General features: G+C 39.3%; 1 protein-coding gene across 1 annotated transcript; it reads left to right on the top strand.

The window, feature by feature from the left end:
- Window positions 1-432: 432 nt before the first annotated feature.
- Window positions 433-25,732, top strand: LOC104570735 (ovostatin). The gene is made up of 35 exons (XM_010217773.2): window positions 433-554; window positions 1,078-1,261; window positions 1,625-1,781; window positions 3,149-3,201; window positions 3,901-3,921; window positions 4,968-5,136; window positions 5,689-5,773; window positions 6,568-6,679; window positions 7,673-7,787; window positions 7,981-8,090; window positions 9,111-9,269; window positions 9,549-9,776; window positions 10,331-10,388; window positions 10,871-11,016; window positions 12,134-12,283; window positions 12,855-13,025; window positions 13,311-13,443; window positions 13,632-13,728; window positions 14,153-14,381; window positions 15,742-15,865; window positions 16,206-16,324; window positions 16,737-16,788; window positions 17,583-17,666; window positions 18,546-18,722; window positions 19,269-19,350; window positions 19,837-19,993; window positions 20,409-20,483; window positions 21,471-21,636; window positions 21,906-22,120; window positions 22,714-22,929; window positions 23,091-23,215; window positions 23,569-23,659; window positions 24,227-24,295; window positions 25,220-25,325; window positions 25,671-25,732. The coding sequence occupies exons 1-35, from the start codon at window positions 433-435 to the stop codon at window positions 25,730-25,732; spliced, it is 4,419 nt and encodes a 1,472-aa protein (XP_010216075.2).
- The last annotated feature ends 1,452 nt before the right edge of the window (window positions 25,733-27,184 follow it).

Genomic DNA, 27,184 nt, shown 5'->3' with positions numbered 1-27,184 from the left:
AAAGTTAGTCTGCTTCACCCAACCTGTGAATCCAGTAGGCAAATTCTGAGAATGCTAGGGAAAATCCTCAAATACTAATCTAATTTGATAGACTCATTCTACTTTGAGTCATTCCATGCTTTTCCATACCAAGAATCAGCGTAAGAAAAAGCAAAGCCTCTCACCTTGAAAATAAAACTATTATGGATATTTTGCCCAAACATTCTGAGAACTGTTGGAAGGTGCTTCAATCTGGAGATGGTTTAGGTTTAGGCTGCGGTGGGGCAAGGGGAGGTTCTTGAAAGCAGTGAGATAGACTAGGATCTCCACCCCTTCCTGCAAATATAAAGGCACTAGCATCTAAGGAAGAAGCCAGGGAGGAGTAGAACACCAGACTCCTTTCCTCTGGAGCTCTCAGTGAGGAATGTTGAAGGGCTGTTAAATTAGTGCGCAATGCATTGTTTCTTGGGAAGAAAATTTCTCTCTTCTTTCTGTCTCCCTGGGAGAAAAATGTGGCTAAGGTGTCTTTTGGCTGTTTTTCTCCTGCATATAACAGCTGCAAAGGAACCTGAGCTGTAAGAACTACAACATTATTCCTAATAGCATTAAATGTAAGGCTTTAAAAGTAGTGCTAATTGATGCCACTGTTTTTACTCTAAATATAAAATATTGCTATCCCTTACCTTTTATATCTGAAGAGCAAAGTTAAATTGGAATGTGGGTGGCAACTCAGTGGTTCTCACTTAATGTCAAAAAGATCTTCTGCCAATTGCAAAATTTTCTTACAAGTTGATGTCTATATGCAGAAAAATGCAGTAGCAACAGCAATAGCAGGTGGGCCCAGAATTCAGGTAATGTGCTAAAGGAAAAAAATGTGAGGGAGCAGTGGCAGAATCGTGTGGGGAGATCAGGCTTGGCTATGTGTGCTAGGAATGAGGAACACTTGAAGAGTATGTGGGTTTTATGTTTTGATCTAATCTAATGAATGGGTGTGGAGCAATGAAAAGTAATTCCCCCATACTTTCACTTTTTTTCTTGCTGTTGAAACCACTTTTCCTTTCTCTATGATTTAATCAATGTGCTGTTTGGATCTCACAGGCAGTATGCGCTGATGGTGCCTGCAGTCCTCCAGAATGGCTCTCCAGGTCAGGTTTGCTGGCAGTTCCTCAACCTCAATCAGACAGTATTTGCAAGAGCCACCCTAGAATATGGTGCTGTTAACACCACTATTTTTGAGAAGACCGTGATGACAAGCAATGGCTTACAGTGCTTCAACTTCATGGTAAATTAACTTTTTATTTATGTCCCAATAGAAAAGTCCTAACAGCGAAAGTCTATGTTGGAATACCTAATGCCAGAGGGTTATGAGAAAGGTAGGAAGGAGAAAAGAATATACACCAGGGAGCAGAAAAGAATGTAGATTGGGGGCAGGATAGAAGAACAAGCAATGAAAGGAATAAGTCATACTGAAGGAAAACAAAAGAAAAAGGAAGAGATACAGTGAGAGACAAGTAGGGATAATAGGTAATAGAACTGAACAGAGGGTATTATTGTAAGAACCAAAGCTAAAGGCTGAGTTGCCAAATTGGTTCTTTAGCTGGCAGCAGATTAACTATCTTTCCTTTGCTTTTCTGTTTCCTCACAGATTCCTCCTGTCAGTTCTGTCCTGCTGGCTTTCATTTCCTTCTCTGTCAACGGCACCACAGTCAGCTTGGAAGAGAGACGATCTGTGATGATTTGGAACATGGAGAGCATTGTCTTTGTGCAGACAGACAAACCCATCTACAAACCAGGACAGAGTGGTGAATAGCAAGTTTTACTTTATAGTACTATCTTTAGGAAGCAATTTCTTCAGAAGGAATTTATTTTCTAGGTGTTCTTCAGATTGAGCCATAGTCTAGAATGGATTCTGTTTCTTCAGAACTTCTGTTAAAATGTCTCTAGTGTTTATTAAAACATTTGTGAGTGTTTGCTCAGAGACACACCTTTAGGACAGCCAGAGAATGTCATTTCATTGTCTATTCATTTTATTTTTCCCTTCTTCCCAGATGAAGGTAAAGCTTTTGCTGTCACTCTTTTATTACTAGTGTCAGGACAGGCAAGTGGAAAGAAGTGATTAAATCACTAGTTACATGCCTGGCATAAAACAATGCTACCCCAGTCTTCTGTCTGTGAAACTAGCCATCACCAAAGACAGTCCAGAGAAAAAAAGTCCATGATTTAAAAATGAAATATAAATTTTTATAAGACAAATTCATGGATTTTTTTCTTCAAGGGTTGGACGTTTGCACTATTCATACTTCTTATCTAGCTGTAGAAAAGACCTTAATGTACACAAAGAATAATTTATCCAGATATGTTCCTTAATCTGCTGCTAGGCTTTCAGATTCATAGGAAACAACTAGAATCCTGTAGGAAAAACTAGGAGAGCAGCAAGAGAACATAGCAGTTTGCCTGGATCAGACATACTTTAGTTAAGGATGAGTTCTAATATAATACACAGCACAAAGGAAATATTTCCGATCAGAATTTGATGGCAAATTCTCCTAAGTGTCTCACAAACATGTCTTAATTAATTGTCAAATTGCATGGTTGTGAGGTGGAAGGAACAGATTAAATTACATTTCAAAAAGCACATTTTTGATCCATGTTTTCCTGTTTTGAACTATGTTTCATTGGGCTGTAGTTAATAGTTCTCCTTTTGATTTTTCTTTTGTAAATAAAAGTAAGAAAAAAAGCTTATGAAAGATGGGGAAAAAATGAACTAACAAGAAATACACTACATTAGAGAAAGCTGACACTTCACCTAGCTCCAGAAATACTTGAAACTTTCTTATGTTCACAGTAAAAACCCTGTTGTAAAGACGGGAAACAAAGAGGGGAAAAAGATTTTCTAGAACATACAGACACCCATTGAAAGCATTATGATTGTAATGAAGATCACCTGATTGCACTTCAGTCCTTACTTATCAAGTAATCCCCTCTTTCAACATTGCACCAAGCAAATTCTCTGAAATACTACTCTGCCCTCAAAGTTTATCACTCGCATCCTTTGCAAGGAGGAGTTTTAGACAACCCAATGAAACTGTATGCAATTATGAAATGGCAATATTATGCTCAGCCAAACGAACTCCAGCTAATGCTAATGTCTTTTTCCTTGTCTTTCCAGTGATGTTTCGTGTTGTTGCTCTGGATTTCAATTTTAAACCTGTTCAGGAGATGGTGAGTGAAAAGAAAACAGAAAGCAGATTTTGCAAGTTGCATTTCCTATTTTTAAAATAATTCCAACACAACCTCTAAACAGTTGCTGTGGATAAAATAAGCTTTTGCATAAACTAAATGTCAAAGGATAAACATGATTTCCTGAGCACTCTTCAGAGTCTCACAGAACAGTGCTAGTGTGTAGTAGATTGTATTCCTAAAATAAAACTGCTCCCTATTGATGAAAAAAACAGGCTCAAGAAATACTCTGCTTTCTTGTTCCAGACTTTACTTACAGCTCTGACTAGAAAGTCTGCCTGACAGTTTCTGGCTTTACTGTTTTGCTTGCAACAATAGGGAAGTGTGTAAGCCAAGAGACAAAAGGATGTGTACTAGACTCCTCTCATTCGGTTATGATGCTGAAGAGAGTTACTCAAAGAGCTGGTGCTAGACAAGCAGAATGAGGATATATAGATCAAAGAAACTGAGTTCACGTTTGTCAGAATATGCTCCAAAATTCTCATTTTATCTGTTTCCTTTATGAAGCTTGCAATTCAAGTATTTGACATATGCTAAGCTATACTAGGAGATAAAGGGCTCTTATAACTGATATTATACTGGTAATTATTCAGTTCTTGCAACACTGAAAGAAACTTTTATTTGTTCAAACACCTGATCTCTTCTTCCACTTCTTTTTTTTTTTAATTATTACTTTTTCAGTATCCCTGGATAACAATTCAGGTAAGAGATCTTTCTCCTTGTAATATATAGTACCTATAAAAATAAAATCTAGATCATTTTATCTAGATAAAATCTAGATCAGTTTGTGTGTTTATACACTCAGCCAAATTGTACTCCTGAGTAGACTTGAAGATATTAACATAGAATTCAAGAATGTTGTTTGAGCTTTTCAGATGTGGAAAAGATACATACATGTATATTTATGTATAGCATATTAAGTTGTTCTGTTCTTATGCAAATCATTGATATACCTCCACTTCCTCCAGGCCACCTTGTTTTGGTGTGTATCTCTTCATAACTCAAGGTTGCTGAAAACGGTGAACAAATAGAGACAAGCGATAAAATTGCTGCTTATGTTAACATTTTTAGTCTAACTTTGTGGTAGTTTTAAAAACAGAAATAGTAGTCCAAACATAGGCAGCATTCCTGCAAGATTTTATACAGTGAAATCAAATCACTTTCTTGCTTTTATATATATATGTATATATATATTTTTGAGAAACATAAATACTTGGAGCTTATCTGCATTTTGTGCAGTGTTCTGAAGTGTTCAAAGAAATTGTGTGAATGCATTTCCTTTAATCAGTCTATTACGAAATATTATCAGAGGCAAATGACACCCCACTGAATGCAGAATAAATGTTTCCTTCCTTTATTTTGCAGCTGGATACTAAGGGACAAGATTTGTGTGGAACACGCTAGTCTGAAGGGGGCACACAAAGAAGAAGGGATGTTCTTTTTCTCCCCACTTTACACAAAACTAGATATATATACTAAAGACTGGGGAAGGACAATACAGTGCAACTTTCTCTGGTGACTGAGGGTTGTACCTGGGATGGGAGAGGCTGAATCTGAAATCAACAGGCAAGAATATAGCAGTATTAATAGGATTCCTGTGGCATAATTTAGCTCAAATCATATGCAGTGAACGACTAATAAATTAAAACAATTTGCCCTATTTGCTTCTTTTTTCTGGTTTAACTTGCTAGTAGCAAAAAAAAAAAAAAATTCCAAGGGAAATCAATTCTTTAATTGTTTTCTTTCAGGATCCAAGGGGAAACAGGATTTTTCAGTGGCAAAATGTGACTTCGGAGATGAACATTGTCCAGATTGAATTCCCATTAACTGAAGAGCCTATCCTGGGGAACTACAAAATTACCATAGTAAAGAAATCTGGAGATAGAACAAGTCACTCATTCCTTGTGGAGGAATATGGTAAATGTCACCTGTTGTTTTTATTCAGCGTAGGAAACACTATTACAGACTCTGCCACTCAATCTTTTTGATTGGTAATACTTCAAACATCTTCTGGATTAATCATCATTCAGAATTGGAGGGACAAAGACATAGAAGAGGAATTAACAATTAACACACATTCAGCATTCAGCCAGGGGAAAAAAAAAAAAAAAAAAGCTATCTAGCAAACCACCAAGATGAATGAAAAAAATCATTGTGACAAACTAACCTTTCCTAGTCATGCCCACAAGTGTCTTTATTTATAGCTCTGCAAGGTATCTAAACTCTACAGGATTAACTTCAGAAGCCCCTGACTTCCCTCCAGGGGTTTATTGAAATAGTTAAATGGAACTTTTAATCATCATGAGTCTTCATGGATGAAGACATTTTTTTGATCATTTTGACACCTCAGTTTTGATGGCATCTGCGATTAATGGTGATTTTATAGATTCCTTCTCGCTTTCATACTGAGAGGACCTGCAACCTGACATTGTGTTGGTAGTTCTATTTTCTTTTTGTTCTTCATCCTAGTGTTGCCAAAATTTGATGTTATTGTCACTGCACCAGAAAGCCTCACAGTCATGGATACTGATTTCACAGTGAAAGTCTGCGGAGTGTAAGTACTAGATACAGAACAGTATATACGCTGGGGACCAAGAACTTCTCACAGCTGGGGAAAAAGAAAGGGCTGAAGGGCTGAGGGAGAGAACAAAATAAGCAGGACCTCAGAAGAGGTTGGACAGGATTGCCTTAGTGGAAGTTGGAGCTTCCATTTACTTACCTTTTCTCAGACTTTGTTATATTGGCAGTATCCTTTTCATACTGGTGTTTAGTGCATTGCCCAAATTCTAGGAGATGTACTCTGCTATTGAAGGAGGTGTCCTTTCCCAATAACCCACATGAGAAGGAGGCCTTTATGCAAAAGACCACTGTTAAATTCTAGCGGCAATTTTAGTCTATCAGCCGGCTTCAAATCCTAAACAAATCATGCTTAGTCCTTCAGAAGGATGTGATTACTCTTATACTAAGATCTTGTAACTTGGAATCCATTGATCCTCTCACATATGTGCATTTTACTTTGATCTCAGTGAGTTCAGGACTCACTCTAAGCTGAAGAATGAAAATTCATAATTTGTTTGGTAGGCGTGTTTATCCATCATGTTTATAGATGTGTTTTGAGGCTTTTTTCATCGGTTTAGAGGTAAAATAAAAAAGTCATAATATTTCATTTTCTAAGTTCTATTTCCTTTCTGTAATAGAAGATGAGTAAGCAAAAAGACCATGAAACTACTCGAGTAGTTTCTGCTCTGGCTTCCCAAGTCAGTGCTCTTCCTGGGTTTATCTCTGCATAAGTTTGCCTGAGTCAATTTTTCAAGCATCAGTTCATGGACCTATTTCCTCTTTCACCAGATACACCTACGGCCAGCCTGTTGAGGGGAAAGTCCAGCTCAGTGTGTGCAGAGATTTTGATTCGTATGGGCGGTGCAAGAAAAGCCCACTTTGTCAATCATTTACGAAAGACGTATGATACATAATAATTATTCTCTCTGTGCTTATCCCCTCCAATAATTATTCTCTCTGTGCTTATCCCCTCCCCTCTGTTCTCTTTTCTCTTCCTTTTCTCACTGCTTTTGTCTTTCTTTCTTTTCTTGATGCTTCACATCACTCTATTTGTCTGTTTTTCAGATCACTAGCTAGAAACTCATGGACACATAGTTTTTCTTCTTGGTTTTCCTTCAAGCATGAAGAGGGACTGACATGGTCTTCTTCTATGTCTCAGCTTCCCACATGAAAACTCTAGACAGTGATGTTTCTGTCAGTCCTGAAAACTGTGGGAAAATGCACCTGTTTGAAAGTGACAGAAGAACAACTTTTTCCCTAGACTCCGCTTGACAGCTGGGCACTCATTTTAACCTATAAAACTCAGTAGCCACTTTTTCACGTGTTTTTCATTCTGCTGTGCAAGACCTGGCATTGTTTAGGAACTCTTTCCCCCTTATAGGAGACGCAGACTTGCAGAGATGCTTTGGCTTACTGGCAAATTACCTATCTACTTAAAAATCGCTCTGTTCATACAGTATAGTATGCAGCACAGTATTTCCATATCTGTAGACTAAGAAATTCTAACATAACAATGGGAAGAAAGGATAACACACACAACTGCCTTGCATGCACCAGTAATATTCCAGGCAGAGTGAAGATTTGTCTGACAGGAAGAGGAAGACAATTATCTGCAAGAGTTTCTTCATTTCTCTCACTCAGAAACTGATGGGAGCAGATTTCCTCTCAAATCACTTGAAAGATATCTTTTGCACAGTGTGACCCACTCTTCATCACTGTCTACTAGTGTCAGCCCTTAAGATCTTTCCTGAGGCAGGCCAAATGGAACCAGAATGGATTTACAAACACTGAATGCTTTAACAAAAAAAAAATCTCTGTAAAGCAGGGTCATTGTGGCCAATATCAGTTGTAAGCTGTAAATTTGCTGACAGCATTTGTTTTCTTACCTTTCCAGCTAGAGTCAGAGGGCTGCCTCTCTCAGGTTTTCAGTTCCAAAATCTTCGAGCTAAACCGCATTGGTTACATGAGGAATCTTGATGTGAAAGCCACTGTCACAGAGACAGGAACAGGTAAGCTTTTCTAGACAGTCAGAAATAGAGCAAAGAAGAGAATAAGAGCTATTCAGTCTCTGTCTGCTGAGCACAAGGATGTCTTCCTGAAGAAGATCCATTTTTATGAACACATCTCCAGGCAAATGCTCTGACTCTGTTGAAGCTATATGCAAAACAAAGTATATCTTCTGACTCTAGGCATGTCTTACAGGCCTGCAACTTACAGCTACCCGGTCTATTTCCATAACTCGAGTGATGAGCCGTATACAATTTGAGAGCATGGATCGCCACTACCGAAGAGGAATTCCTTACTTTGGACAGGTAAGCAAGGAGATATAGAAGTTCTTGTATTGAAGATGATTGAAGAGAGATCATATGAAAACCATGACAGAAAAATCTGGGAACTTCTTGAGGATTTTTTTTTCACCAAAGCTTCTCTCTTTACATACTGATGACCTCCTAGTAATTCTGAATGCTGGGAAGTATAAACTTATACCGAGCCCTTTCCATTCTGAATCTTTGAATATTTTGAATTAAAACAAACTATTAACTAGCATATTTCTTGCTTGCATTTTCAGCTTAATTTAACTAACTGCTATCCTTTCAGAATTGACAATGATATCCTAGACACAGATGACTGAACAGCGATGTAGTGTAATGACAAATCGTGTGTAACTCTTTGTCAGTGTCAATTTATGATTAGCACTGAAGCAAGGGAATTAATTCTCTTTAAGGATTTATTTTTCCCTCTCTAAGATGCCTGTAAAACTTTCTCATTCTCTTCCACACCCATTCTTCAGACTGCAGTGCACCTTACCATGACTTACTGGAGAAGAGGGGTCAAGAGAACCCCTGGGCTGACACAACATAGTGAATTCCTACAAAATACACAAAAATTCTCACATATGATAGAGGTTAAAAATGATAAAAGACACTTGGTAGGAAGCTGGAATGTCACATCTCAGAGACAAGGTGTTGAGTATTTTAGGCAATTTCTTTGTTTCTGCACAAATAAACAAACAGAAAACAGACAAACAAACGAATTTTAAAAACCCGCTGACACCCATACTTCCTCAAAATGCATCAGATCTCAATCCCTGTGCTGTCCCAGTCAGATGCCATTCACAGTTATCCCCTGCACAATCACTATCATTTGCTGCTGTAAGGGTCCAAATCCCCTAAGGGAGCTGCCACAAATGGCATCTGGCATTTTAGTTCCTAAATACTTTTTGGAAGGGAGAAGAAAAATAAAACAGTTTTGCTGTCTAGAGAGCAAAGGTGTGAAAAACATGAATATCTATATACAGAAAACTGAACATCTTGCATTTTCTTCCCCTGCAGATCAAGCTAGCAGACAAAGACAACTCTCCTATTTCCAATGAGATTGTTCAGCTATTTGTGAATAACAAGAACACACACAACTTCACCACTGATGTTAATGGCATCATTGATTTTAGCATCGACACATCTGAAATGTTTGAACCTGAGATCAGTCTAAAAGTAAGTACAAAACAAGTCTGAATAGGAGAGAAAGGACTAATTTCAAATTGAACCCAAAAAAGATGGGATGAAGTTTGAATTCTAGTAATAAGTTATGTTTTCACTGGCTTCTGTCTGAGTTGTTTCAATGCAACTTCTTCTGTAACTGTTTGACTTCAGATGCAATGCTTGTGAATTTTGTGACCTGATCATTCTGATGTCAGTTTGTGGTAATGCTTTGACATTCCCTAGTGAGATATATTTGTTTTGTTTTTCTTCTCTGCTCCCTGTCCTGATCAGGCAATATACAAAACCAGTGACCAATGTCATTCTGAAGGCTGGATAGAGCCTTCCTATCCCGATGCATCTATTTCTGTCCAGCGCTTCTACTCCTGGACCAATAGTTTTGTGAGGATTGAGCCGTTGTGGAAAGATCTGATTTGTGGGCAAAAAAGGATGATCACTGTGCACTATGTCTTGAATACAGAAGAATACGAAAGCATCAATATTATGAACTTTTATTACATGGTGAGTGTGAGGTTGTTACATGGCTTTGCTTAAAGAGCTTGATCAGAGATTTGTTGTCTGTTCTGCAACAGATCTGTCTGACAAACAGCAGTTACAGCAGTGAGTGCTCTTCTAACCTTTGGGTAACTGACCAGTCCAATATCTCCTTGATCAACAATGCAAAGGCAGAAACAGCACTGAGATGGCTTGGTAAAACTGCGTGCTTTACAGGCAAAATCATACTCACTTCTGGCCATGTTACTCTAATTCACAGTAAGGAACCACTTTCACAATGTCGCACAAGGATTCTCACCCCTTCTCTCCAAGCAGCCCTTTACAGCGTTCTGTGCCTTCCCTGCTACCTGATCCCTTCCTTTTCATGTGTTTTCTGAGCAGTGTACACAGCCATAGCTATAGCAGCAGCAGTGGCAGCATCCAGCAAGGTTTAGTGTTGATGCTTAAGGACTTGAAACCCTCCCAACATATACGCCACTTCTTGAGTTGGATTTGTCACTGAAAGTGACAACTTTCTGCTTCTAAGAAATATGTTGCTTTTCTCTGCTGTTCTCTCACAGGGCATGGCAAAAGGCAGGATAGTGCTTACAGGGGAAATTAAAGTCAATATCCATGCTGGTAAGTGAAGTACCTATGTATAGTTCTACATTCAATTGAAAAAAAAAAGGAAAAAAAGTGGGGGAAGTGGAGGGAAAGGAAGAAGGAAGGTGTGCTGTGGACCAAGATAAAACTTCTTGGATGTGTATAGGAGCTACCAGGTGGGCTTTATCTCTCTCCATCCTTGCATGTGGGCATGATACTAGCACTACCAGTAAGATTGCTGTACAGTCAGGTTAAGTCTAACAACCTCAATATACGGGCAAAGAAGAAGGAATCAGTTGATACTAGCCAAAAAACTGTCCTGTAAAGATCTCCTGAAAGGGAGGGAAAGCAGAGTGTCTGGTTTGGGAGGCTATCTGAATCTCAACACATGTTTAAACCTAGATTTTGATGAGTGTCACTTACATGTAACTCCATGTCACTTCAGGATTCTTCAGTTTGATATACAAGAACAAACTTTGAGTTTCTCTGTTTATTAGTCCCTTTCCTTTTGCTGACAGATCAAAATGGCACTTTCATCATCCCACTTGTGGTCAACGAGAAAATGGCTCCAGCCCTTCGGTTGCTAGTATATACCTTACACCCTGCAAAAGAGCTGATAGCAGACAGTGTCAGATTTCCAGTTGAGAAGTGCTTCAAACACAAGGTGAGAGGCACTAAGATATATCTAGAATTACTTGCTGTCAAATAAATATAAATTCTTTGCACAAGCATCCACAAGATATCTCCAGTCTTATTTCTTCTTTCCACCTACTTCTCTCACTATTACTCTCTGCATTCTCCTCTTTTTTCCTTGGTCTTGTGTCTGTCCCCTACTAGCACTTCTATCTGACCTTATCTCCAAGGAGCAAATTCTTTTTTAACTTTAAAACTACTTTTTTCAAGAAACCAGCAGTACTCCCAAATTTTGCCTGCCTCTCATTCACTATGCTGGCGTCCTATGTGTTTTGGATTGTCTGTTTTTTATTGTATTGAATACACTTATTCATATCTCAATTTGCTGTGTAATCTAACTCCTTACAGTCCATTGCTTATTTGCTAAAGAATGCAATTTTGGTTTTTCACAATGAAACACATATAGAAAAGAATGCAAAAATAAAAATACTGTTTTTTAAGCTTGATTTACATTTTTTAATTTCAACTAAACATTTTGATCTGTCAAATTAAAATGAGATTTTCTTAAAAGATAAAAGATATCCAAATACAAAATAAAATATAAGCAGACAAAGCAACCAGGGTTAACCTGAATATTTCCATTTACCTGATGTATTCTCCCCTCCTGCGTTTTCCCTCTTCTGTAGCACAAACTTGAGTTAGATTTTTCTCTGAATAGATTCAAATGTCTTTCCTCAGATTTCCTCAGATTCCTCAGATTTCCTCAGATTGCATTTCCTCAGATCAGTCATGGTCCTGGTAAAAATATGATTTGCTCACCATAGTGTATATTGTGTTATCAATGTCATAATAAGATTTGATTTGATAAGAACAGCAAAAGAATCACACTCCATTTTAAAACACTAAAAGTAGTCTCCATTTATGGTATCACAATGTAGAAGTCTCTATGTGTCTTCAGTTTAAGCTCTCATTACAGTGCAGGCTGAGTCAGCAGAGACACTGGAGACTAGATATCTCTGTCCAGTTAGATGATCTGTACTTTAATAGAAGAGTTTTCTGCTTTACTTGTCCTCCCATCCACACATATAGCCTTGAGCAGCCTTGAGCAGTAGGGATTATCAAGTCGACAAGTCTCTGATCAATTTCAGGTCCAGTTGCAATTCTCTGAAAAGCAGATACTCTCAGCTTCCAATGTCAGTTTGGTCATTGAAGCTGCTGCCAACTCCTTTTGTGCTGTGAGGGCTGTGGATCAGAGTGTCCTGCTCCTGAAGTCTGAGACAGAACTCTCTGCTGAAACTGTAAGTCACCCCAAAGAATAAATCTTCTCCTATCACAACACTCTTCCTACACTGCTTCCTACTTACAATATCTCTCAATTTGTGAATATTAGACTGTGCTTTCTTCTACTGCTTTTTGTACCTCATGGTCATTCACCATCTATCATGTGTCATACATGGCTCTTGTTTTTTGGCAGTCGGAAGCTTGCTTTTGTGTGGTCTCTGGACTAACCAATAATTTAAGGGTTCACAAAATCATTCTGGATGTTTAAGTAGATTATCACAAATCAATAACTACAAGCATCCTAGTAAATACCACAGCCTTATACAACCATGAGCTCTACCCTGGGTATTATATATCCAGAAAGGCCAAGAACAAGAAGTCATTCCATAGAGTCAGAATCCAAAGACAGAAAAGCAGGCCTCATATATTCTTCAGGTAGCTATCCCATTATACTTGTGTTATGTGACAAAAGGGTATGGTTTCAAACAGGCCAGCATCTCAGTTTTGGTAATGACCAGCACGTGGTTGTATAATTACGGTTATCTTTCCACACACTGGTTTTATTTTTTTTTTCCTTCTCTCTCATAGGTATACAACCTGCATCCCCTGCAAGATTTACAAGGCTACATCTTCAATGAGCTCAACCTAGAAGATGACCCCCAAGACCCATGTGTCTCGTCTGACAGCATCTTTCACAATGGCTTGTATTACACACCTGTAATGTCTGGACTAGGCCCTGATGTCTCGCAGTTCCTCAGGGTAAGTATCCCACAAATTACCTAAATTTCTGAAGTAGGATTACATTGACAAAATTCCAAATCTTTCTTCAAATGGCACTGCCAGGAAAACTCATATGTGACAAACTCTTAGCCTGGGTATGCATTCCCAATGGACTCCTACGCATATCATGATTTTCCAGCATCTGTATATTCTGTCCTGGACTTCTCTGTGGGAGAAAGGAAATAATGAGGAATAGAGAAGAGCAGAACTATACTACCTACAGCATTGTATTTGTGTCTGATACTGTGATATGCTTTTTTACAGGATATGGGCATTAAATTTTTTACCAATTCAAGGGTTCGGCAACCAGTTGTGTGTGCTAGTGAGACCGTAAGACCTCAGCCATATTTCTTTAATGTAGGATTCACAGCTTCTACACATAATGTCAAATCATCAGGTAATAGAGGGAACAGAAAAGTGGTATTAATACCTTTGTGAAAATATTGACATTCTCAAGTGAAAAAAAAAAGGTGGATAAACACTAATCATCCTTCATACTGATCCAAGCATATTAAAGCCCAACCTTCCTGGTAGTCCTTGCAATGTGAACTAGATTTGACCTAATCTCCCATTATCTCTTAGCAGCTGACGTTGCTAGAGAGGAGCGTGGGAAAAGACTCATACTTGAGACTATTCGACAAGTTTTTCCTGAAACTTGGATTTGGGATATAGTCCTAATAAAGTGAGTACTACTTTTTTTTTTTTCCTTTCTTTTAAGAACCACTAAATATGTCCCCTGATGTCCTGAAAGATGATAATAAAGGCCTTGAAGACCTAACTGCTTCAGTCATCATCTAACCTTTTGTACTCTCCTTTTCCATGACAAAATTACTCTGTTTCCAAAGGGATCTATTCCCGTAAGATGTGTATCATGAGTCATATTTCTTTGTTAAAAACTGGGTCTCCTCTTGTCTGCAAAACATGAATTCCAAGTTTTCTCTTGAAACTGAGGGAAACAATGGTCAGATGCACTTTCAAGTGATCTTTCCTTAGAAGATTTGGGTGATGGGTTCTGAGGTTTTGGAGGTGGGATTTCTATAGAGTAAGAACACTGTCATTTGTGAAACTTCTCTTTTACAAACTCATTATCTACCCATTCCCATCAGCTCTACTGGAAAAGCAAGTATCCCATACACTGTCCCTGACACCATTACTGAATGGAAGGCCAGTGCTTTCTGTGTGGAAGGCTTGGCTGGAATTGGTATCTCTGTGCCTGCCACTTTAACTGCCTTCCAGCCTTTCTTTGTGGACTTGACTTTGCCATACTCTATCATCCGTGGAGAAGAATTCCTACTTAGAGCCAATGTCTTCAGCTACTTCAACCACTGCTTGAAGGTATCTACATATGCCCGTATTTTTAGTCCTTACTCCATCTCTAAAGAAGTTGCAGCCCTTGTAGTCTTGAAAAAAAAAAAAGAAAGAAAAAGCAGCATAATTGGTGTACATGATTAAAGCTGTCTTTGCTCTGGACTGGTGAATTGCTCTGTCTGTCTGATCACAGATTTTCCTGACTGAATTTATTTCTCCTAAGCTACTATGAAGCAGAGAGAGATCTGTGTCTAGGTTTGATGTTCAAGGCAGTTTCAAGGCAGTTTCTCCAGAGGTTCATAGAGGAAGGAAACAACTGTTTTGCAAAGTGTATCATTCAGCATTCACAGTTCTGTGAACCATCAGTGGTTTCAGTGGGTCTTTAGAACGATTTATGAAGGTATGAAAAACTAAAGGACTTGGGTATCCCAAACAGCAAAAAAAAAGGGTAAAAGCAGAAAAGAGGAAAAGGCAAGAAATAGAGAACAGATAATCCCTACTTCTGTCTGGCAAAAGCCTCCAGAATTACCAAAACAGGGAGTAGAAAAGTCCCAGTATTTCTCCTAGGGAATGCCTGTTCAGCTAGAGACTCTACTGCTCCCAAACCCCGATTGTACTCCTAGTACTTAGTACTCTCCAGAAAAAAAAATACTTCCAGACCACAGGTGCATGGCACCTCTATATTGAGAGAGTATATACATAGCATAAGTGTCTCCTGAAGAAAGACTCCTGAAAGAAGAACAGGCCTTTTCTGTTTGTATGCTTGGTTGCCTTTTTTTCCCCTACATGTTATATCTAGGAATCGTAAAAAGACAAGGAGCAAATACTGTTTTCTTCATTTGAATGCTCCAAATCGTTTCTCTATCTTGCAAAGAGATCACCACCAAAGGAAGAAAAATCCATACACAATTTATAAGAGATTTTCCAAAATTTTTGTTAACATTTTGATCTTAAAAAAACCCAAAAAGGCCTAGAGTAAACATTCTAGGAAAAAAAAAATCTCAGTTTTAAGACATTCATTTCTTACCCTCATTTTTCAATAACTCCTATAGTAACAAAATAAAACATTAGATGGTGTTTTCCTTTTCAAGACAATTCAAAGCCATTAGCATCGGGTCAACTGAACATAACTTAATATCCTGATGAGATATCATATGCATGCATGGGATATTTAACATTGGGAATAACAATACAGACAAAAAATAACACAGTTACAGTTTCCTCTGATGGACAATTCATGTAAGAGTTGCATCACCTGAGGCATTAGTTTTGCTCTACAGTGTTACCACTGGAGTTTAGGAGAGATCTCACTTCTACCTAACAAATAAGCAACATTTGTCTGTGGAGCAGAATTTTCATCCCATCCTATTTTTCTTTCTATTCTCAGATTGATGTTTTTCTGTCAGATTCACTTAATTATGAAGCCAAACTCCTCTCCCCAGAGAATGATGGATGTGTATGTGCCAAAAAAAGGAAGACATATGTCTGGAATATTTTCCCCAAGGAAATTGGTAAGTTGACTGTGAATCCATTTGGTTTTCTGTACTAAGATTGATGCTCACCTGAAAATTAAACCTTCTTCTAGTCTTCTGAGAACCTGGTCTACCACCGTTTCAGCTCTCTGAGCCAAAGAGTCCCTGTAGAACTACAGTATATTTACTGTTCCCATTTATAGCAATCAGTTCTCTTCCCCCTATCTCTTACTTAGAGTCACTAGGTTCATTATGTTACATCATTAAATATCTATCTTGGGGCTTCATTATCAGATGAAACCACTTCATTTGACCATAATTCCTTACAAAAAAAAAAAGGCAGGGTCTCTTTTTCCCTCTTTTTCTTTTACCATTTAAGGTGATGTGCTATTCAGCATCACTGCAGAGACCAAGGATAGCACAACTTGTGGAGATAAAGCAGCCGGGAACATCAGTATTGACTACAAGGACACCCAGATCAGAACATTGGTGGTGGAGGTATTGATGACAGTTCTTTCTGTTTTCTTTTTACTTCCATCCATGAAGAAAGAATACTGCAGCGAAAGTATAAAAAGCAAGTAAAAGTTTTCCAAGTTCCCTAAAAAAAACTCTTGATTTGGCTCTACCTTCATCTAGCTGACCTAGCATTTGTCGTTTAAGCAAGTCCATTCCCATCTGAAGTCCTCTTCCATGAAAATCAATGGGTGCTGGAAATGAGGGACTCAATTTCATGGGAGCCCATTGGTAGCAGCCACATCAAGCACTGATCTTTGAACTATTGTCTGAATCCAGACTGCCTATGATGTAGGTGAATTAGACTGTGGGATGATGCTTCTGTGGCTGCATTTTTTACTTCTGCATCCTTTGTTCTCATTTGTGGCATGCGTCTCTTTTTTCCATCATCATCCAGCCTGAAGGCATCAGAAGGGAAGAGACTCAAAACTCCCTCATCTGCACAAAAGGTAAGAGTCTTGCATACTTACATTCTGAGAGGATCTTAAAGGAAGGTTTTCACTCTTTCCTGCAGTGCTCATTCATGCTGTCCCTCCTTTATTCCTTGAGGAACCTAGGTCACTATATACAAATGGCAACTACTATGAGTATGTTTATAAATCAACTCCTTGCTACAAACTCCACATGTGATCTGGTGCATGTCACTTGGGCAATGTCTGTGCTGCAGTCAGAGGTTCTCAGATACTGAAGGAAGGCTTCTATGGGGATATCAAAGAGTGACAACCTCTATGCAAAATCTGTTGTGTTCTGCATGCATTCATTTCGGTTGTTGTTCAGCATTCCAAAGATAACTCCAGCTTTCAGCTTTCCACTTCTGTTGGGGATGGGATAAAAATACAGACTTTTCCCTTCCAGCCATCTTGGGGCTGATTGCAAATGCTTTCCAAAGTTTCCTGGAAATCCTTTCTGAAAAAAGGCACAAGGGCAGCCCTGATCCTCACTAGTCAGATCTCCTCCTCGATGTTTCACTAGAGTGCTTCATGGCCAGGGACCACCCTGTTCAATTGGTTTCCATTCTGCAATGACAGTTGCTGCAGCATTTGGTCTGTTTTTCACTAGTTTGTTTTTTCTATGCCTCTTCTTCTCCTGACACTTATGTTCTTGTTAGCATCTGTGGGTTTCTGTCTATTGCTGTCTCCTGTGTGTACCTTTTCATTGTGTAATTTCTACCAGAAGCGTTTTGCTTTTATCATCAATGTTCCTATACAAATGCCCACAATAACCTCAATATTTTTCTCTACAGATGACACAGTTTCTCATGATGTTGCTCTACATCTACCTACAAATCTGGTGAAAGGATCAGTCAGTGCCTCATTTTCTGTTGTTGGTAAATATAAAAATAATAAAAATATATAAAAAAGAAAGACAATATTCAAATATTGAATATATACTCTTGGAACACAAAATTTTGAGCAAAGAAACTGATTCTTGTCCCTTCCAGCAATGCTTTTAGCTGCACTAGATAAATCAAATTTCTAAGTATTGTTAGCATCCATCCTTCAATTTTCCATTTAAGTTCATTGAAATCATTTGAATGATTTGTCTACAAATATTTTTGTGTTATGGCCTCAGACAAACTCATGTCGAGATGATTTTCTTTCATACATTCACCTGTAAATCAGAGATATTAGGGAAATCTTTAAAATCTTTTAAGATCTAGACTGTTTATGTTATTAAGAAAATCTTTGCTTTGATATGTGATTTATGGTCATTCCCCAAATCCCTTGCTGGCTCTGTATCTACTGTCTTTCCTAAGAATAACAATTTAGATATGGTTTGTGATACATTTATACACCCAAGATTTCTGTTCAGCATTAGATGTTAATTCTGCACTATCTCTGGACTGTTACTCCTCTTCTTCCTCCAGCACACATGGAAAAAGATGACTTTCCTGACATTACTTGTTTTCATTTCTAGTTAGAAACACCTGCTTGAAATAGCACTAAAACAAATTATGTTTCTGGTGTGGGCAATTTAGTCTAAGTAATAAGAGGTACGAAAGGGATTTCTTTGTTGATTGTAAAGCAGAACAGAACAAACCAATCAGTAGTGAAAAATTCAAGCTTGTTAGAAAGTTGAGTGGTACCATAGAGGCTTGCAAGCCTAGCCAGGACCTTCCAGGACTCTGCCTACTGTTGCTGAAATTATTGTTTATTTCAGTGGCCCTGAGTTGTGCTAATGTTTCCTGGTATCTCCCATTTCCCAGGTGACATCATGGGAACTGCCATGCAGAATGTGCATCAACTCCTCCAGATGCCATTCGGCTGTGGAGAGCAGAACATGGTCCTTTTTGCACCTAACATCTATGTCCTGGACTATCTGAACAAAACAGAGCAGCTGAGTGAGGAAGTCAAATCCAAGGCTGTTGGATACTTAGTAAGCGGTGAGAGTACTGTCTTTCCCTTATGGTGTGCTAAATTCCCCACCGAGGCCCAGTGAACAGAAACAGTAGCATGGCTATCCTAGGAGTATGGCCCTGCCACTGTAGCACAGAAGACTGACCTGAAGAAATGTCCTAGTTATGACATTTACTAACTTTGGTTTATATTCCTTCTTCCCTCACATTGTTTTTCCTAGGCTCACTTGTCATGTTTGATTTGAGGTTCTGTTTTTCATTCCCTTCTTCCTCTTTCACTCATGTACAGCATCTAGCCTGATACTGTTAGTTTAGGTGGAGCACAGGACTGATACAGCTTTGCCTGTCTTTGACTTCGTTAGCATTTAACCAGGACAAGATGTTTCATGATTACATCTAATATCCCTTGGGGCTCTCATTGCCTGGTAGATGTATGTTACCTCTCCTTATTTTTCACTATGGTTCCAGATACATCTGATAGCGAAAAGAATACGATTTTTTTTTCTAACTTCCTAAGTTTTCTAAGTTTTTCTTCTAAGTTTCTCTAAGTTCTAAGTTCCCATGTGCTTGCAGGATACCAGAAGCAGCTGTCATACAAACATCCAGATGGGTCCTACAGCATTTTTGGCACCAGAGATAAGGAAGGGAACACCTGGTAAGTCACTGGGAGTGGAAATAGCTCAGAGATCAACTTGCATTCAATTTACAAGCTGCAGGTAAAAGATATTTTTACTAGTTAAATCAGATGTACAGAGGTGGTCAGGACTAGGACTCTTCAGTACATACTAAGAATAAGGCTCTCTGCCCCCTGTCAGAGGATGCATGCAGAGAGAAGAGGATCCCTAAAGACTCAGATATTTTTTCAACTGTCACTCCTCCTGTTTCCTGATAGAAGTGAAACACAATTCACTGCAGTGCTCTGTTGTCAGGATCAGCTCCAGAGTATGCTGGTCTTACTTCCTGTGTCCCAGTTAACTACTATTCCTTTTGCTGCTCTCTCCTGAAGAAGCACATATGGACAAACCAAGCCAGGAACAAATAGGCCATAACTCTTTTCAGAAAGAGATAAAAAGGAAGAAGAGTTGATTTATTCTGCTCCTAGCTTCAGTGCTCAGGTCACAGCTTCATGTTTTCCTTGCAGGCTCACTGCCTTTGTGTACAAATCATTTGCGCAAGCTAATCGCTTCATCTATATTGATGCCAATGTTCAGGCTCAAACTCTTATGTGGCTGGCAAGCAAGCAGAAGCCAGATGGCTGCTTCCGAAGTGTTGGGACACTCTTCAACAATGCCTTGAAGGTGATAGACAAATACTTTTTGATCAGGTTTACCCTCTCATAACTGAGAAGATGTTCTGCCATTGCTGCTAAATATTATATTTTTCTCCAAATTCCTGTCCTTTGCCAAGGGCTAATTCTCCACACCTTTTACAGACTGTTTCCAACTCAAGCAGCTTCTCCACACTATATTGTACACCTCATGAGCACATAAGAGAGGACTGCAGAACTGTAACCTTGAGGTAGTAGTGTGTTTTGAGGTGACAGCAATGGGCTGCTTTTAGTGTAAGAGCTAGCCCAGCTATGGGTGTGCTCTCCTTCTTTTTGGGCTGCCTCCAGAGCTGGCCAGACTCTTCGAGTTGGGATAGCATAACTCATAATTAAAGGCTTTTCCTCATGCCATTCACTGATTATTCCTCTCTCGATGTCCTTTTCAGGGAGGAGTAGATGATGAACTGTCACTTTCTGCCTACATCACTATTGCCATGCTAGAAGCTGGGCACGCCAGTTCGGTAAGATCTTCAGTACTGGTATTCAGCTCACATTGGTTCCCCATTGTTGGCTTGGCTCCAGTGCCACATCCAGAGAGAGAGAGAGCTCCCAGAGGATCTTGCATAGAATGTATCTTCCCTAGTTGCTACCATATCTCAATACCTCTTCAACCACCAGTATTCAAGTAGAGATTCTACAGATCTCAAAGAAAGAGATCTGATCTTCTGATTGGGAGGCGCAGGATATTAAATGACATCTCTTGAAGTTAAAAAAAAAATCATCAGGTAATAACCATGCCCTATGGCTTATCCTCATACATGGTTCAGTTATGAAGGTAAAGTACTGTAGGTAGATTGATAAAGTTTCCAAAGGACCTGTATAGCCATCCTGGGAAAAGGAAGATCCAGCGGAGTGAAAAGCAGTATTTTCCTATTTTAAAGTGGCTAGTACAAAATAGAGTAAAGCCAGGATGTTAGACTTCAATATATAAGTGTTCTTGTCTTCAATTTGTCATGTTTTTGAGGACCTTTCTGCTTAGATAGTGCATTAGTGAGGACATGGAGCTACATTATGATCTCAGGGTTATTGGCTGAAGTTCTTTTATTTGGCATTAAGATAATACATCTCCACAGAAGTAACTGAAGTTACAGAAGAGTCACTGAGGATAGAAACTGCCCCATAAGATTGGATTTGTTCAAGACAACAGGCTTGTCTGAAAAGCACAGGGTGAGTCATTATCATAAAGGCAAAAAAGGAGGAATTAGCTTCAGAATAAGAGGACAGTCTTCTGTTTATACATTAAAATCTTCAAAAACACATTATATAGGGTTTCAGTGTGAAATCCACCCTAAAGTATTCTGTATACTCTCTCCTGAAGTCACTATACAAACCGATGGTCCCATTTTCATTGCTATGATGGTAACAGGATAAAGAACAGATTTGAACAAATGTTTAGCTGGGTGAGAACAACTGTACTGAATTCAGACCCATTCCTTTCTTCTTTAAAGTACCCTGTCGTCCGGAATTCCCTTTTTTGCCTGAAAACTGCATCTGAGAAGAATATCAGTGATGTTTACACTCAAGCACTCATGGCCTATGCTTTCTGCTTAGCTGGCAAGATGGAAAAATGCGCATCTTTCCTCAGAGAGTTACAGAAATCAGCAAAGAAACTTGGTAAGTTTCAGCTGTTTGGGGGTATTTGAAGGGCGGACAGAGGGAATAGATCTTACTGACTGCATGTGGTTTAACCTTAACAAAATTGAGAACATGATCAGATGCATCAACTATCAGATGTCTCCAGATAATGTGTGGTGAATTTATAACACATCTGTTTCTCTGTAGTATTTGTTTGGAAGATACAAGGACACAGTACATCTATGCGATAGCATAAAGCAACAGTAATCCATTCTGGTTCCTTCTCATTCCCTTTTTGGGTTTATAAGGTGGATCAGTGCACTGGGAGCAGGAGAAGAGATCCCCCTCAGAAAAATCCCCCTACTCCTACACCCCATCAGCTGATGTTGAAATCACTAGTTACGTGCTGTTGGCATTGCTTTACAAACCCAAACGGAATCAAGAGGACCTCACAAAAGCCTCAGAAATTGTGCAGTGGATCATCAGACAACAGAATCCCTATGGAGGTTTCTCTTCTACCCAGGTAAAACAAGACCCTTCCTCTCCCCAGTGACTTCTAGGAATCTGGACACTCAATGTGCCAGAAGGCCTAGTGACAAAGCAGACCTAATGTTACTTTTTTCTTGGATCTGCTGTCTCATATACACAGAGACCAAACCTTTTTTTCAGGTGGTCCAAGATCCTTTCCCTTCTCTTTTCAGTTTCACTTAGAAAGGTGAAATTCATGCAATAGTAAGTTGATGAGAAACAAGGACGGATATTCATGCAGGGAATAAGCCTAATATCCAAGTCCGGGCACTACATAACCAAGTAGTGCACTGCAGGTGCCTAACAGACATGTTTTACCACCAGAAATGTTGAGTTGAAAAATCAAAAATGTGCTCTAGTGCTCAGATTTGATCTTTTAGGACATTCATTATAAGTATAGAGAATTTTTTTCCTCTCTAAAATGTAACCTGCCAGAACTAAATGAGAACCCTGGAATTATTGAGTTGTTTTTTTTTTTTTCAGTCAGTTCCATGTAATGACTTTGCTTTGTATTGGACCTATGACATAAATTTCTTCTCCAGGCGCACTGAGTAGCTAATCGTTTTTTATTATTTTCCTTTCCCTCAGGACACAGTCATTGCTCTTCAAGCCCTTGCCGCTTATGGTGAAGCTACCTACAATTCTGTTACGCAAAATGTAGTTAAGATAAGTTCCAAAAAACATTTTGAGAAGATATTTATTATCAATAATGAGAATAGGCTCCTGCTGCAACAAATTCCTCTTCCTGAGGTTCCTGGGAATTACAGCCTAGCAGTGAATGGCAGTGGATGTGTCCTTATGCAAGTAAGTGTCTGTCCTCCTCCTCTTTGTGTTCTACATTCAACATATAGTACAGGCTTGTTTTTGTTGACGCTCCATCCAACTTTTCATTACTTTTCCTATTTTTTTTTTGTCTTCCCTAAAGTCTTTAAGACAGTCTTTTCCTCATCTTCTTACTTTTCCAGACAGCACTGAGATACAACATTCACCTTCCAGAGGGGGCCTTTGGATTTTTTCTCTCGGTACAGATAGCAAATGCTTCTTGCCCATTGGATCGACCAGCAAAATTTGATATTGTCCTCATAAGCAGGTACTGTGCCATGAACAAGTCCAACCACACAGCTAATATGATACACAGAGAAGCTTAATATGTGTATTCAGTTCTGCTTAAAGTCAAGAACCATGAACTAATCAGTGCTGGAGTGTGGTGAGGATACCAACCTGTAAGTCATTTGTCTAAGATCTTGAGATACTCCAGGTAATTTATTGTGTTAGCATATACTTGACCCTTGCACATGAGGGGTCTCTCCAGCATCTGCCATGTTAGTCAGTCAGCAAGTGTGTGTGATTCACTGCAGTCCTCCAACATCTTACGAGTCCGGATGCAGAGAGTGGTCCATCCTCAGATATGGGCCAGATTGATGTAGGCCTCTGTTGTTTCAGTTACACAGGGATGCGTAATAGCTCCAACATGGTCGTTATTGATGTGAAGATGCTCTCTGGCTTTGTTCCTGTTAAATCTTCTCTGGATAAGGTAAACTATAGAAGCAAGATTAAATGACTCACCCCAGGTACAGAGATGACTGGTCATACAAAAGCTGAATGAGAGAGGCCTAGTTAAGAATAATTTAAATACAAACTGTGTGAGGTATTTGCATGGTAGCTCTGTTTTTATTATTGAATTGAAGGCATGAAGGCACTGAGTTCAAACACATACTACAGATCTTGCTGTATTAAAAAAAGAGCTAGAGCCTAGCCAGATGGCACCTGAGATTGTAACCTGCCACTATCTAAGAAGAAAAAGGGTGGAAACCTACCAGACTAGTGTGAAACCTGCAAAACACTAGAGAAGGGCAGTATTTTCTTAATAAACTGATGTGTATCTCATTTTCCGACATGCTCATTATATGCACTAAACCAGGTGACAGTTTTCGCTCAGTCCCCTCTATCCAGCAGCATGTAGACTCTAAAATCAGCTAGCCCTCAATACCTAGCTAGGTGCAGAGTGAATCCCATAGCTAATGTGATAGGTTCCCCGGTAACACTTGCTTTCTAATGGCTTACAAATCTATCAATTTGTCTCTATTTCCTTGTTTTAAAGCTTATTGATGACCATACAGTGATGCAAGTAGAAAACAAGAAAAAACATGTTATCTTTTATCTGGAAAACGTAAGTTTCAAACTCAAAATATTTGGTCTGAATACGGCATGAAAACAGTATGTAACAGATGCTCCAACAGAGCAGATGAACTTTACGAAGTGCAATTATTGTGTTTCCTCCCCTGTCAGTTTTGCCCTCTATCCACAAACCTTCTTATTCCTCAAGCCACATGTAACATCCCAAATGCCCAAAGAGCTTCAAATCAATGCCTGCCATTAGCACGAAAAGCCAAAATTCTTTCTCCGTTCAGTAAAAAGCTGATAAAGACCAGGAAGGAAGTTGCTTTTAGTATATGTCCCCTTGTCCCTTTGGTAGTCTTCTACTATAACCCAGGCCTTCTAACAGCAGCTGGATCACTACTCTGATCTCCTCTGGAAAGACTTCCATGACTTCTCTTCCTCAAATTCATGCCCCAAAATTCTTCTTTAACCTGTAATCTAATCCCTATATCCAAATTTACCTATCAAAAGTACATTTGCTGATGGTCCTGCAGGACTAACAACAGAAGCCAATATTTCAGTGATACCTTTTGATTCCAGTTTCTTGGTGACACATAACATTCATGGGTGAAAGGGAAGGGGTTTCAATACCAGACTTCATTCTCCTGAATCTTGGGAGATCCTGGGAAAAAATGTTTTGTCCTTTGTGACTTTTTTCTCCCTCTAGCCCTTGCACAATAAAATATGCAGTAACTATATAACGCAGGAATATAGGCAGGATATGAAAGCTATAACCCTTCACTTTATTTTCACTTTAGACTCTAAGCATCTTTCTGGTCTGAGATGGGCAAGTAGATAAATTATGTCATGCATATGTATGCAGGGCACCAGTGGAGTTTGAAATACTTGCTCTGTCAATTACCCACTTCAGTCTGCTTCAGAGGTTGTTTTATGAATAAAAAAACTTATGACAACCCTATCCCTTTGTTCCCAGATCTTGCAGAAGAAAAAGAAAAAAATCACTTTCTCAGTTGAACAGGACTTCATAGTGACCAATCCAAGGGCAGCTCCTGTGCAGATGTATGATTACTATGAGACAGGTAGGTTTTTGATTTTCTCAAGTTTTCAGTGTAGGAGGGAGAGGGATGGGCACAGGCACTGTATGCATTTAGGCAGGCAAAGGACCAATCCTTCTGGAACTCTCAGTCCCCTGAACTATATCAGGAGCTGGAGCTAGAGCCAGGGGGCTCAGAGATTCATTTTACTCTAGGGAACTTGGTCTAATATCCAAGGTGACAAGTAGTTATGACTGGAGAGCTATGAAAATGCATGTACAAGAACTAAGGAGATATCGAGAAGCTCCAGCATATTCACCTCCAGGAAAAGGACAGGATGTGTGCCCAAGTCCCCAAGAATAATGGAGTGTTACTTTCCTTCTCTTACAGAAGAATATGCTGTTGCTGAGTATAAATCACCTTGCAAAGACTCTGTTGCAGGAATGGGCTAATAGTTACAAAAGGTAAGTGAAAGAAAAGAACAAGAGAGGGAACAAGAGTGAATAGTTAGAAAGTAAGAAAGTCAAACTACAAAACTGCATGAACCTTGGGACTGACACTGATTGCACGAACTAAGGACTGACACGATCAATAGAGGGATAGCTAGATTTCAGAAAAGGCATTTCAGTTTCCACCAGGCTTCTCAGGAATCAGCACAAGACAATGCCCAGATATTGTCCTGTGCCACATGCACTGTAGCCTAATGTGGGGACCACTATGCTTTTCTTGGGAAGATCTTACCTTCCCTATTTCATGAGAGCCAAAGTACAGAAAAATAGATGGGAAAATACCTTCAGAGTTTCCTCAAAAGTATCAGCACTTAAAAGCTCATTCCAGCTATTGCTTTCTGTCAAAGCCTGCTTTTTAAAGGCAGAAACCCTACCTTTCATGGACATAGGCAGGATATTTCACATAGACTCAGAGAAAACATTTTAAGGACAACTAACACATTTTCTGAAGAAATATGAGGTGACGTATCATGGAGATGATGCATTCACTAGTCAGAGGTACAGTGTGACCTCACTGCAGGTCTGTGCCTTGCTCAACACAGCAGTTATGCTGGCTGTTATCTGATGAGCAACTCTCTGGTAGTACAGGCATAGCTTCCTGCCAGCCCTTGATCTGGCGCTTGTCTGTGTCACACAGAATGGGCTGTCTTGATAGTATCTTGGATGGTGTCTTCAAACCATCCTTTATATTCTTCACCTGTCCGATCATTCTTACTGAGCTTATTTTCTTTTGGATTTTCCTCAACAGAACCATCATAAATGTTGAAAAAGTGGTCAAGCACCTTATTTTCTTCTGTGTTTCAGTCCCATAAAGGGCTATTTCACCTTTCTAATCAGAGTGGTAGCCTGTGATGTCATTTGAGATAGGGTCTGATTCTTTGTTTCTTGTCATGGCACTTCTCTCCATATCTGTACCATAATCATGTATCCCTTTCCATCAATAAACCTTCCTTTTACATTGAGCTTTGGGTTTTCTTCAGGGTCACAGAATAGACATTTTAATAACAGTCCGCATGTCACAGTTGCTGCTTGGGACAGGAAGAAGAGAGATGGCTGTACTAACCATCTCTCTCAGCTACACCTCATAACCACTGGCAACTACTATAATGTACTGCATGCTCAGTCACAGCCCAGTTTCCCATCTCCTGCGTTTAGGTCTGATTTCCCACAGCTATGGGAAATAGCCTACAGTAGCCTGCAATAGCCTATAGGGTCCTTCCCTAGCCCTACAAAGGGATTGCCCCTAAACCTTTAACAAAAAAATATGTTCCCTGTGGTACTTTCCAGCATGTTGTAGCAGATACTTTACAGTGCAGGCCTCAAGCCTCAGCCATTCACAAAACATGCTGTAAATCACAGGGAAGGCAGTATGCAGTTCCCTCTGCACACACCTGT

This window comes from Tinamus guttatus, unplaced genomic scaffold (genome assembly GCF_059628265.1).
Source record: "Tinamus guttatus ecotype Peru unplaced genomic scaffold, ASM5962826v1 Tinamus_guttatus_pri_ptg000408l, whole genome shotgun sequence".
NCBI lineage: Eukaryota > Metazoa > Chordata > Aves > Tinamiformes > Tinamidae > Tinamus > Tinamus guttatus.
The sequence above is the reverse complement of the archived record's forward strand: the minus strand, read 5'-3'. Positions and strand labels throughout refer to the sequence as shown.

Excerpts from the sequence above, each read along its gene's own strand:
- LOC104570735 (XM_010217773.2), top strand. The coding sequence starts at position 433 with ATGCATTGTTTCTTGGGAAGAAAATTTCTCTCTTCTTTCTGTCTCCCT. Across the intron at positions 9,270-9,548 it reads AACCTGAGATCAGTCTAAAA|GCAATATACAAAACCAGTGA; the intron begins GTAAGTACAAAA and ends TGTCCTGATCAG. Across the intron at positions 16,325-16,736 it reads TCAGAACATTGGTGGTGGAG|CCTGAAGGCATCAGAAGGGA; the intron begins GTATTGATGACA and ends ATCATCATCCAG.